Source organism: Musca domestica, unplaced genomic scaffold, assembly GCF_030504385.1.
Source record: "Musca domestica strain aabys unplaced genomic scaffold, Musca_domestica.polishedcontigs.V.1.1 34, whole genome shotgun sequence".
Taxonomy (NCBI): domain Eukaryota; kingdom Metazoa; phylum Arthropoda; class Insecta; order Diptera; family Muscidae; genus Musca; species Musca domestica.
In genome coordinates this window covers 1094604-1108997 of record NW_026712313.1, presented here as the reverse complement: position 1 = coordinate 1108997, position 14394 = coordinate 1094604, and the positions used below count along the sequence as shown (strand labels likewise).

The following is a 14394-nucleotide window of genomic DNA, read 5'->3' as shown; positions in this document are numbered from 1 at the left end:
TCCAAAGATACCTAGGGTCTAAAAGTGATATTTCAATGAGGCACGTTTTGGAAGTATCAAATAATATTTATACCCTTTGTAGCCATATGGCTGAGAGTATTAAAAAAACGATTATCGATCCTTAAAAATTGTATTATCATTATTTTTTTTTTTTTGACTCAATTTTAATTTTCCCTCACACCCTCTCCTTCACTTTCAGATGGCGAATACATGTTTGCCGATCCAGAGAGCAAACTATCCAAATATGGTCCAAAAAGCTGGCGTTCCTCACACACTCATGTAAGTTGCAAATTCTTATCCGCATATGCCAAGCCCCTACTAACAATTCTTTTCTTTTTCAGGGTCTCGATGCCAATGGTCGACCCCTGCTGGAGTTACATTTTCGGGTGCAATTCTATATCGAGAGTCCGTTCATGTTAAAAGATGAGACGACACGACACAACTATTATCTCCAATTAAAATACAATGCCCTACAGCGTGACATACCAAGAGAATATGCCGAACAGTCGATGATATTGCTGGCGGGTCTGGCATTGCAGGCGGATTTAGGTGATGCCCCCAGTGGTAGCGGTGGTAGCAACAACAATGGTGGTGGTGGTAATACTAACAGCAATACATCTGGTGGTGTTAGCGGAGGTGTTGCTGGCAGCCTAATGGCTGGGGATTGTAAAACCTCCAGCGACAGTGGCCAGGGCGATAATAATACGAAAAGTGACAAGATTGGAGACCAACAACTAAATAAATCCTCGACCAGCACTACAACTTTGCCAAAGATTAGTAAGCGAGCTAATATGGTAAATGAGCGTGTTCTGCGGTTATCCAGTTACATGGCCTCGACCAGGGAAAATATTACGGGAATGGATGGTTTGAAACGGGTGTTGGGTGGAGCAGCGGGCAAAATGCCATTGTCACCCTCCTCTTCATCGTCATCGATTAGCCGGGGTCCCAGCAATGCCTCGACAAATGCCTCAACGGTATCGACCAATGCCAGCTCTTCGTGTTCCGATTATTTTCGTTTGGAAGACTATTTACCCGAGCACCTGAGAACCGCCTGGGCTGCCAGTGCCTTGAGGGCCTGTCATCGTGAGAATCGTGGCCTTTCACAAGCCGATGCCGAACTCCATTACATACAACAGGCCTGCCTGGTCAATGAATGCATTAATGCCCACACCTTTCGCATGCGCATGAGTAAAAATGAGCTAGGCCCAGGCAATTCGTGGTTTGTGGTCTATGCTAAGGGTATTAAGATTTTTGGTGGTGGCACCGGGCCAGATGGCCAACAGCAACAGATCACCTTCCTGTGGCCCAATATTACCAAGCTCTCGTTTGAACGTAAAAAATTCGAAATCCGTTCGGGAGAGAGTAAAATCACCCTCTTTGCCACGTCGGATGAAAAAAATAAAATGCTCCTGACCCTGTGCAAGGAGACGCATCAGTTTAGCATGAAAATAGCGGCACGTCTCAAGGAAGTCATCAAACGGGAAGAGGAGGAGAGCAACTGCTTGCATGCCTGTTATGTCTACTCGCGTAGCCTCCATTTGCCAACGTATAAAAATAAAAGCGATCAAAGGATATCTGTCATTTCGAGTACCAGTTCCAATACCACTTCGGGTATTGTCAGTGATCGGGTGCATTCGGAGGATGAACTGGAAATTATGATCAACTCACCACCAGCTCCCATTGCCGCACCGTCCACGGAAAGTTTGGCCTTGGCTCATCTCTTGGATCGGCCCAGTGTTAGCAGGCAAACTTCATCGGTGGGGCAGGTTTCGCTGAAGGATTTGGAGGAACAGCTGGCCGCTTTGACTGTGAGACAGGCCCAGAAGCAGAGGGAATCGCCCACGGAATTGAGTAACACCTCCTCGGCCGGCAACTCCACATCGACCAGCGGCTCTTCATCACTGCCCATGGCAGCAGGGCAACGCAACAACACGGACTCATCAACGGACTCACCATCCTCCCAACACAATATTGGTTCACAATGTTCCTCGACATGCAGCACCGTTGTGGTGGCCTCTTCCACGGCCAATGATAACAACACATCCCTGGCCACATTGGCTGTACGATCGAGTGCCTTAAATTCTTCGGATTCTAATCATCATCACCACCACCAGAGGAAAAACTCCACTTCATCTAGCCTGGAATTGGGTTTCAGTCACACGGCACAGAATTCCACTCTCTCCGAACCGGAATCCACATGTATTGATCATGATTTTATGTCCTCCAATCAGGAGGAAAGTGAAAGTGTTTCGGGTGTGTACACCTTGGCTCATGCTGTCGCTCCCACGGAAACATCTGGAGTTTATACCATGCACAGCAGTGAAATGACGGGCCAGTCGTCCGAAATGGCTGAATCGGAAAAAAGTTCCCATTATGGAATATTTCAACCCTCGAACAGCGCCATTGGCGAGGATCATAAGCTACAGGACTCTGTCGATGGAGTTGGTGGAGTAGGCGGAGGCGGAATAGGAGGTGGAGGGGTGGGAAATTATCGTGTAAAACGTTTGAAAAATTCCGATTTTCGTTTGCGTTCCGATTCGAATGTCAGCACCAGTGACTCCTTCCGCGGAGATGGCAGTGATCCCACAGATAACAAACATTCCCTGCTCTCAGCGGAGGAGCTGACGGATCTGATTGTGGGTCGTGGTTCTTATCCGAATCGCAAAACCGTTTCAAATACTTTAGATTCCGATTGCGATTATGTTACACTGCCACTCTCCATGTCGGGGGAATCTTATATCCAAGGTCATCAGGATACGGCACCCACAGAGGATCATGTTGAGGACTTGATAAGTGACCTCTTGCCCACCGATCCTCCGGCGCCACCAAAGCGCGTGGACAGCAATATACCCAGTTTGAGTAACATACAAATGCGCTCGCCACCACCCTACAATGCGAGGCATAAAACCACAGGGCTGTGTGGACCACCCATACGTTCCACAACAACAAGCACACTGGGCGCAAATGCAGGCAATGCCACACCAGTCTCCATTTCGGCAACGCAAAACACCACACTTCCTCCAGCAGTGACGCCCTTGGCCGTGAAATCAACGCCATCGAATCATGTGCCATTGAATGCCACTACGGAAACGAAGCCTCTTCCGAAAATAATGAATACACCCAAACCACCAACACCTCCCGCCGTGGCTGCGCCCACAGTTATTAAACGCCGCAACCCACCACCATATCCCATGGCCACCAAACCCAGACCAACATCCCTTATCTCTGTGGCCTCTTCAAGTTCCTCACTTAATCAGTCCTCCCCCTCCAATGGTTTCCCCAATGTGGGTGGCTCAATGACATCCCTCAAGTCGGAGGAGATCACCGCCCGTTTTATTACCACCAGGCCACAAATTAACATCCTCAAGGCCCACACCTCGGTGGTAAATGAGAATGCCAAACCAAGCTATGCAGCACCCACTAACTGTTCATCGGCTGCCTCGTCCAGCGGTTCGGTGTGCAGCCATCATCTACCCAGTCATTTGTCACAACTTTCGGTTCCTAATTCCAATTATGTAAGTGGTTCGCAGGTATCACTGAACATGCAGCAATTGCATGGAGCATCCACGCCCACAACACCCACCCATTCGTCGACAATGTCGGTGACCTCCATGGGTCATGGACAACAGGCTGGAGCAAGCGGAGCGGGAGTGTTGCCCAGTTCAATGGGCGGCCTACCAATGCATCATCCCTATTCACTGCACGGTGGTCACAAGAGTATGTCCTCTCTACATCATCACCATCATCATCAACAACAGCCACCGCCACCACCACCGCCCTATCCCTCGGAGCTGAAGCAGCCAACACCCAGGACATGTGTTCTACTGCCGGTCATAAAACCCCGACAATATTTACCACCTCCACCACCCAGTCTACCCCGGCAACCGCCGCCACCACCACCCACCCAATTGGCCAGCTTGTATACCACTCCCCTGGCCCACAAACAACTTGAACTCTACCAACAACAACTCTACAGCGATGTGGACTATGTCATCTATCCTCTGCAGGATCCAGCCGTGAGTCAACAGGAATATTTGGATGCCAAACAGGGCTCTATGTTGGCGGCCATGGCCCAATCACCACCACCGCCGCCGCCACATGCCCACCACCATCATCATCCCTATTTGACAGCAGCCTATCACCACCACCATCATCATCATGCTGCGGCCGCCGCTGCCGTCTCCCATCAGGCCTATGAGGCATGCAAAGGACATGCGATTTATCGCAGCACACCCTATCTGCCATTGGCCTTGACCACCCATTCACGCTACGCTTCAACACAAAATCTTTCCGATACCTATGTACAATTGCCAAGTGCCTATTCGCCCATGTATAGTCCATCGATGGCCAGTATCTGTTCATCATATGAACCACCACCACCGCCACCCCTGCATCCAGCTGCTGCCGCCGCTGTGACTGTAGTAAATCCGTCGGGCTCATCGACGGCCTCACTGTTCGCCCGATCACGTTCAGATGACAATATTCTGAATACGTTAGATTCGTTGCCGAAAGTGAAACGTTTGCCGCCTCCACCGCCGCCACCCTATGTGGACAGGCGTTTGAAGAAACCACCAATGCCGACGCCAACGGAGAAACCACCGCCAAGTGAGTATGGAAGAGGGGGGATAATTGTTTTTTAGGAACGTATTTTTTTAAAAATGAAACGAAAAAATTGTATTTTTTTTTTGCAAAAAAATTACGATTTTGAAAAAAAAAATGGAAAAAAATTTTACGATTTGAGCAAATTTTGAAAAAAGATATAAAAAATGGCTTTAAAAAAATATATTTTTTTTTAATTTTTAAAAATAATTTTGAAAATAATAATCAAAAAAAGCAGAAATATTAAAAAAATAGTAATTTATATTCCAAAATATTGTAATTTCCAAAAATATTTTCAAAAAAAAATTAAAATTTTGAAAAAAAAATTATAAAAATTTACGATTTGTAGCAAAATTAAAAAAAATTAATGTTTTAAAAACTTGAATTTGAAGAAAAAATGATCAAAAACGTTAAAAGAAGAACTATTCAAAAAGAAAGTGGAAAAAATAATTTTGAAAAATATATTAAAAAATGTACAATTAAAAAAAATGTAAAAAAATCTATGATTTTGAGCAAATTTTGAAAAAAAAATCAAAAAATGGCTTCGAAAGATATATTTTAATTTTTTTTAAACCTGAGATTATTTAAAAATTTATTTGAAAAAAATAATCAATAATTTCAAAAGATATGTTCAAGAAATGTCATTTTGAAAAATAAATTTAAAAAATTACGATTTAAAAAAAAAATGTAAAAAATTCTGCTATTTTGAAAAATGGATTTAAAAAATATATTTTTTTTAATTTTTCGAATTTTCTAATTTTTTTTATTATTTTTTCCCTCTCTGTTTTTTCCTTCCAGTTCCATCAAAGCCCACACCCTTAAGCCAAACTACAAGTAACAGCAATAGTAGCATTGCAGGACTACAACAATCGCAAGATTCAATTTCAGCATTCCGTAGCAGCCAATTACCGCCACGCAAACCGATTACCCTTAGCGTACCACGTGGCATTAATAGTCATATGACGAAGACATCAAGTGGTGCCCAGTGGGCTGGTGAAAGACCCAAACATGATCTGCTCTTGGGTCGGTGTCAAGAGAGCAATATTATTGCCCAGCTGCAGGCCTCAGTAGCGGCTGCCAAGCAACAGGCCAGTCGTACTGCACTGGCGGCAGGCCAATCAAATGGCGGAAGTATCACCACTACAAGCTCTGGCGGTACTGGTACTGGTCATTCCCAAACACCACCAAGTGAATTTGACATAGCCTTGCTGAGAGAGAAGAGTAAACATTTGGATTTACCCTTGATATCGGCCCTGTGCAACGACCGTTCATTGTTGAAGCAAACCAAAGTTTTGGCTCAACCAGCCAATAAAGGTTCAAAGCAATTGAAGGATGCAACAAGTGGCGGCGGTAGCAGTGGTGGTTCAACAAGTTCTACACCACCGGGAAGTAGTACCGAAATTAATGGTAATGCCAGCAGCAATGCATCAAGTAATGGCAGCAGCAACAATGCCACATCATCGACATCGGCAACAATTGCCATGGCCAGTGGCAAGGCTTTGTCCAGCTCTTCCACCAGCAACAACACCAACACCGGCACCACCACCACCACCAACATGACCAAGACACGTAAAACTTCGATACCACATCGTCATCCAAATGATAAATTGCCTCCGCTGCCAATGCAATTGGCTGAGGCCAATAATTATGTTATGGATCCGGCTGTATTGAAACATCATAAAAGCTATAATTCTCATACGTAAACGACAGAAACATCAACAACAACATCTGCTAACCGGTGGCCACAAGTGACAATTTTCATCAAGGTTTCATAATAATACAAAAAAACAACAACAAAAGCAACAAACCCAAACCAAACTCAAAATGAAAGGTATTCGTTTTCGTTAATAGTAGATTCCTGACAAGAAGACAAAAAGGTCATAATTTAATGTTGTTCCATCCATGGAAAAAAAATGGAGGAAGGTAAGTGGAATTACTCCTCCTCGCTGAACGAGAAATTTAAGAGAGTATGACAAAATGTAAGTTGGTCCTTTTATGCAAAGCAGAGTAAAGCAAGGCCACTAAGGACGTTATGTGTGGACATTTTAATATCATCTCGGAGCCGTAATTAGGTGCCTTGATGATGTTGAAAAAATACACATTATGATCTTGTTTGGTCTTGCTTTCCTTGAATCCAATATTGAGAAAATATTTTATAAAAATTTATTTCAATCTTCTCTTCTGTGAAAAGAAGTTCGAAACGACGAGTTTTTGTGGTGGAAATTATAAGATTTTTTCTAAAAAAAACACTTTGATTTCAAATTTCCTTTAATTACAAAAAATATACCTTTTTTTTCCATTATCAACGAGAAGTCAGTTAGTACAAGTTTTGAAAACGAATAATTAACGAATCGAATCGCTTTAACCTTTTGATAAAAGGAAACGAAAATTGTTGCAGAGTCGCCATGATGATGTTTCAGAGGCACCGTCCTAAAAAAAGAACTTATATCCCAATTGAAAAACTTGAAAATGTGGTTGCATACTTTTGGGTGGGCGGTGTTGTCAACTAAATGTTGCATGCTTTTGGTTGGAAATTTTTTTGAAAATCAGAAATGTGAAAAATGAGGAGTTTTTTTGGAACTTTTCAATTCATTTTTTTGGTGGTAAGAAAATTGAGATTTACAGATCTATCAAATCCATTGCAAAGGCCAAAGAAAAAGACATCTTAAATTTGAAACGTATTGAAAAACAAGATATACTTTTTGGTGTTGATGATAGCTGAATGAATCATGCTTTTAGGTAGGTAATTTTCCGAAAATAAAAATGTGAAAGAAAATTGGGTTTTGGATCGAAGAAGAAGAACATTTATTCCAACTACCAGAACCAAATGGAAAAAAGAACTTAAATCCCATGAAGCTGAATGAAGCATGCTATTTTTGAGGCTATAAAATGTGAAAGAAAGACTTTTTATAGGAAACTTTTAAATTTACTTTTTTAGGTAAATAGCAAAACCTAACCCAATCTCAGCTGATGAACGATTTTCTGCCTCTAGAAAATTGAAAGGAGTATTTGAAAAAAGGTTTTGATATTTGATTTCTATTCAATTCAAATATTGATTTTCTTAATTTTAGAGCTGTATCAATTCCAGGGGATAAAGAGAAAAATCCCTGACGAATAAGAAATTCTAGCATATGGCTGAGAAAAAGTGCATACTTTTAGGTTGATTATTATCATAGTCAGCTGATGCTAATGTATTTCTCATATTTGGTCCAACAAGCTCCAAATTCCAAAATAACCCAGAAACTCGACATCTTGAGTGCCTTGCAGTCCCTTGTTTCAGATGACGAGTAATAAAACATGTCACAAACAATTAGCCATTAAAAAAAACGAAATGTTGAGATTTTTTATGGCCAGGGCCGAAGATTTTATTCCCAAAATTCGCTGCCAGCATACGTTAAGTTGAGGCCGGTTTACACCTCTTTTAGGCGCTCCACACAAATTTTTAAAGTTCAAACAAACTGAACTATATACCATGAAAAAATATATAAATACGTTTCGTTGTAGTTTAAAAAAGTGCGCCTAAAAGTATGTTACAAAAATACGAAAGATTAAAGTGGGAAAAATGTAGAGAACCTTTCAGGCCACGACCGAAGTTTTTTTTTTCTAAAACTCTCTGTCAGCAAGGGTTAAGATAAGGCCAGTTTACACAGCATATTAAAATCATATGTGAAGTGACTTTTTCACATTTTAAGATTTAACATTTTTACAGCATACTTTTAGGCGCGCCATACAAATTTTAAGCTTCGTAGAAACGCTATGCTATATGAACTATATACCATGTAAAAATATATTTAAACCATAAATAAATACGATTCGTTATAGTTGAAAAAAATTGTGTAGAACGCCTAAAAGTATTTTAGAAAAATACGAAAGATTAAAGTAGGAACAAGTCATTTTGCAAATGACTCAAACATGATGTGTATTCGAGCCTTTAAAAACTCAAATAAAGGCAAAATTTTGAAATTTTTGTCGGTCAGAGCCAATTATTGATTTTTATGAAAATTCTCGCTAAGACAGGGTAGTTGGAACAGTTGGGGTAACGTCAGACAAGACAATTCATAGTGCCACCAAGAAGAAAAAACAGATATACGTCCCATCGACAATAAAGTATTTCTGTCAAATAAATTTTGGTCGAACAACGTGGTGGTGATCCCTGTTCATTTCTTCTTTTTTATAAAATTTTAAGAAAAAAGAAACAACAGATTTAAGCCCCATGGACAATTAAAAAAAGTATTCCTGACACGTAAATTTTGGTGAAACATCCTGGTGGTCTTCCCTGTTAATTTTTTTTATAAAATTATTAGACAGACGAAAAAACAGATTTAAGCCCCATGGACAATAAAAAAAGTATTTCTGACACGTACATTTTGGTCGAACAACGTGGTGGTGATCCCTGTTCATTTTTTTAAAAAATTATCAGACAGATGGCGGGCCATCAATCAAGTGACTGCAGTTATACTGCACTCACTCCAATTTAGACTAAGACAATAATTTGCTTAAACTCAGAAAAGTAAATATAAATATAGCATAGTTTTAGGATGCCTGCTGGTAAGTCATCACATGATAAGAACAAAGAAAAAAAATTCGAAAATATATATCTGAACAGATGATAGATAACAAATATTAATGCAACGGATCAGTATTATATAGTTGCATACATTTCAAAACCTTACTCGCATCGCCAAAGTAAGGCATACATTTAGGTTGTACCGTAGACCCGCAACAAAAAAAAGTATGGCAACCATGTGAAATCATCAACAACATTTACAGGGATAACATATAACGAATTTGGTTAGTATTTTCTAAACAATACATCATCTATACTAGATGATGACCTGCAAAAAAAGAAAGAGTTCTTTAATAATACATCATCATTATATGATGCTTCTATATATTATATATAATTTTTCCAATACTTACAAAAATTCTATGAATAAAATGGAAAAAAGTTAAGTTTAATATTAATTGTAAATAACAACAAAAACAAAAATAAGCAACAACATTCCTAGCAACACATAGTCAAGGCGTTAAGCGTTCCAACTTTATTAACTGACTTTTCTGCAAGCCATTTAGCTTTAAACAAATTCTTTTAAAAAAAACAATCCGTGTAATATATAAACGAGAAATACTACAATAATGTTGTGACAGACAAGAAGAGTTATATATAAACAAAGCCAATTTTATATAATTAATAAAAATGGTAAACTAAACTACAAGACACATACACACACAATAACAACGTTAACCTCAAATAAAAGCCGAATATACATTATATGTAATTTTTTATTGAAAAGAAAAAAAAAACAAAAAAATAAACCAGAAAACTACAACTAACAAACTAAATCTAGTCACTTTTAGGAAGAAAGCCAACGACAACAACAACAACTACCAACATAGAAAACAAAAATAAAACTATTCCATTGGAAAATAAACTGCAATAATACTCAAGTATAAAATACGGATTATTTCAAATAATTTAAAAAATCAATCAATAACTTGCTTTTTTGTAAAGAATTTCGGGAAACTTGTGTCATACACAAGGCGCGCCATGCCCTTTCTTTATAAAAGAAACAAAATCTTTTTTTTTTTACACGTAATTATTTTTTCTTCTCTGAATCGTAACGATTTTTTTATATGAATTTAAACCACCTTGTCATACACATACATTTGTTTTTTTTTTTATCAAATATATAATAATATACATATACTCATTAACTTAACGAACGCACACATTCATGCAAACACACACATATATATCTTAATAATTCCGCCCAAAACAACTGTGATTGAAATTTATTTTTATAGATATTTATCGAATATAATTTATATATATTTCCATCATAACTAAGCCTTTGCTTAAAAGTCAACTTATTTAACAACAACAACAACAATACTCTTTTAGATATTAGTTATATTTAAGGAATTATTTTGTTTTAAATTTGAAAAGCCCATTAGAATTATTGGAAATTGTTATAAAAAAGCATTTAGGAGAAGATATTTGAATTAATGAAAGACAAATGGTATAAAAATGAAGTATACTTTTAGGAGTTGTGATTTAAAAAGAAATCATGGAAATCGTATGTCTCAAAAACAAATAGAAAAAAAATCAGATTTAAAGCCCCCAATTTAAAATCGAAGTAGATTTAAAAAACTTAATTGATGACAAGCTATTTAAAATTGAAGCATACTTTTGGGTATAATCATTTTTTCAAATGCAAAAAAAGATAGTCAGGATTCAGGATTGAAGAAAGGTAAATTTTATAAAATCATAGCATACTTTTTAAAGCGCAAAAAATAGAAAACGAGATTTAGGAGCAAACTTTTTAATTTTAAATTTAAAAATTTGATAAAACAATAGCACATTTTTTTGAGTTGATTTTAAAAAGAAGTAGGAAAATTGCTTCTGAAAAGGTAATTAGGGAAATCCGTAATTTGAAAGAAATGCACTGATGATAAGCCAATTTAGAGTTGAAGCTTAATTTTTAGGCGTTAATTTAAATTCCAAAAACAGAGAAATAATCCAAAATAAAAAATAGAGAACAAGATTTTTGGGCAGACATTTTAAATAATGGAAAATAAATTACATAAAGTCGAAGCACGCTTTTTGGCGTTGGAATTTTACAAATAAATGTGGAATCGAAGCATACTTTTAGGCGTTTTAATTTCTTGACTGAAACAATAAAGAAACATTGAACATTCGGACTTCAAGCTAAAGTAAATAAATATCAATTAGGAGAGCCATAGCTTTTTTCAAGAGATTTTTGCATTCTCGTTATCCAAGTTTTTGGTCTGAGAAAATGTAAAGACATAACTCAAAAAAGGCCGATTGAAAAATTGATATAGATGCGATTTTATACAACAAATAATGAGGTTCATAAGGTCGTCCTACCCTTGAACCAAATTTGATGCCAAATAATGGTGTCTAAAAATGTAAATATCTCATTTTTCCACTTACCATCGTTTTTAACTATTTTGCGTAGGTTTCCATAGGCCCTCTTTAGGCGAGAAAATTGCTTATCGATACATAAAAAATTGTCAAGACCCATGTAAAAATAAAGAAATACAAACATACATACAATAAGAGGTCTGCTTCTTCCAACGAGGCTCGACTCTATGATCGAAAACGACTTGAATTCAATTCGTCCAAAAAACTTTTACCTCAGCCGATTTTGTCAACGATATTGAGGGCTAGCTAATTGTATATCGATGTCAGCCAAAAACGATTTTTAATTTTCGCAGTGGCAATTCCAATTTTTGTTTCTCAAAGCCTAAAAGTATAAGAAAGTTAGATTTTTAAAATTTTGAGGAGTATAAAAATTTAATATACTTACGATAAGTAAGAAGTAGCTTGATTTCGTCGAATTACAACGCTTTCGTCATCGTCACAATCAAAAACTTTTGACTACAGCTCTTCTCCTTAAAGAATTGCATCGCATTAGAATATTCAGTTCTAATTTCAATTTTTGTTTCCACAAGACCTAAAAGTATAACAACGTCTGATTTTTAAAATTGTAAGGAGAGTAACAATTTCGTTTACTAACGATATGTAATATGCAGCCCTCTTATGATTTTCTGATAACAAAATTTCCACTTTCGAAATTGCAATCCAAAAAGTATGCCAATAGATCTGTAATTTAAATAATTTTTAATTGTTTTTTTTTCAAAAATTATTTTTTAAAACTAAAAAAGGTTTTCAAAAATAGATTTGGATCTAGTCTTTTTCAGATTTTTTCCCCAAAATTTGTTCAGAAAACAAACATGCTATAATGTATACTAAAAAATCATTTTGAATCTAGTCTGCATTAAATATCATTAAATTAATCTAGTTTAACATTCACAAATCAATTAAAAATTAAAAAAATTATTTAAAAACTTAGAATTTCAAAAAAATCCAATTTATATCTAGTCTTTCATTAGTTATTTATCATCTTTTCCAAGAATCTTTTTTCTTATTCATAATTCTAAGGGGCTTTTTGAAAAACAAGAATTTCTAAAGAAAAACTCGAAAGAAACCTAGTTTCTCTTCTCCAACAAAAAAAGGAAAACATTGAATTTTTTTACATCATGACCTTTTTACAATTTCTTAAAGAAATTTATATTGAAAACGAATATTTCTTTTCAAACAAAAATTGTTATATATTAATAATAATTTAAAAAACAAGAAAAACGCTAAAAATAATAATAAAATTACAACAAAAAATGAAACTTGTGAGAAAATTCTAAACTTGAATAAAAATTGCATACAACTTGCCCCACCGTATAATATACATTCAATGTATGAAGAATATTAAAAGAAACAAAAGAAAACAATATTGAAAAAATATTATATTTTATATAGAAATTAGTTAAGAAACAAAAATAGCAACATTTCACATTTAAAAAATAATAACTTTTATAAAAAGAATTGTAATAATTTTCTTAAAACAAAGTAGCAAGAAAAACACGCGCACAACACATTAATTTGCATAGGTTTTATTTATGAAAATCTATGGCTAAATTGCTCCAAAATGTGTTAGATAATGAAATGGAAATATTAAAAATAAAACAGAGTTAATATTAAATAACAAATTTTTTGCCATATTTTTCTATTTATTATTTTCTTGTGTAAAACTAATAAATAAACAAATGTTGCATTTATATATTAATCAAAATGATATGAAGAAAAGAAAAAAAAAAAAACAAAATAAAAAAATCTATTAGAAATTACTAATCCAATAAAAAGAGAAATATATTTTTGTATACGATAAGTTTATATATATTAAAAAAACAAATTTATAATCAAGGGCTGAAGATATTTCCGGGACTATTCGAGAAAGGTTTTATTATTTTTTAAAGGCAATAGAATTAAAAAAAAACAAACAAAAAGGAAATAGAGCAAATGCAAAACACGCCTTAAAGTAGGCTTTACATTTGTTAGAAAAGCATCATTTCAGCTGAGCAAAATTTAAATGACGGGCATTAGTTTTGTGATTTCCATATTTCCAATATTTTTATAATTTATTGGTTTGTATTTTTTTAATTAAAAAATAATTAAATAATTATTTTTTTTAATTTTTTTATATGCTTTTTTTTTTAAATAATTTTGAATACAAATATTTTTTTTTGTTTTGAATATAACTAAAAAATATTTGTTTTATTAAGAAATTAATTTCATTGAACAATTAAATTTTCATTTTTAATTTTTTTTATTAAAAAAATTAAATAATTTTTTAAATGTTTTTTTTTTCAAAGTAATTTTGAATATAAATAAAAAATATTCATTTTTTATTATTTTTATTAAAATCAAAAAATTACATATTATGTTTGCTAAATTTTTTTAAAAAAAAATTTGTTTTATTAAAAATTATTTTAATTAAAAATAAAAAAACTAAATTTAATAAAATTATTAATAAAAAATATTATGCTTTACTAAAAATGTATTTTCATTTGAGAAATTATATTTTTTAAATTTAAATACATTTTTATAAAAACCTTGCAAAAATAAACGTAACCCCCACTATTACATAGTCCCGGAAAATTTTCAGTCCATATGTTTTATAAAAAAATGTTTTTATTTTTGAGAGAAAAAAAATTAACGAAACTATAAACAACATTCCCATTGAATAATTTTATATAGCAAAACAAAAACAATTTATATTTAGCCATAAGTCACAAAAGCAAAACATTATTTAGTTAAAATAAAAACCCAAGTTACTATGGAATTTTTGTTGTGAAAAAAAATAAATTTATTTTTTGATTTTTTTAACTTAAATTGCCTTTAGAAACGCAATTTCTTTAGATATTTTCTTAAATAAT

General features: G+C 35.0%; 1 protein-coding gene across 1 annotated transcript in view; it reads left to right on the top strand.

Annotated features, from left to right (window-relative positions):
• Positions 1 to 13577, top strand: part of LOC101900814 (protein expanded) — a 113613-nt gene extending 100036 nt beyond the window's left edge. The window contains exons 5-7 of the mRNA XM_059125626.1: positions 200 to 279; positions 342 to 4605; positions 5398 to 13577. Of these exons, the coding sequence (XP_058981609.1) occupies positions 200 to 279; positions 342 to 4605; positions 5398 to 6302 (5249 nt within the window). The 3' untranslated portion in view covers positions 6303 to 13577. The remainder of the gene's footprint in view (positions 1 to 199; positions 280 to 341; positions 4606 to 5397) is intronic.
• Positions 13578 to 14394: the final 817 nt, after the last annotated feature.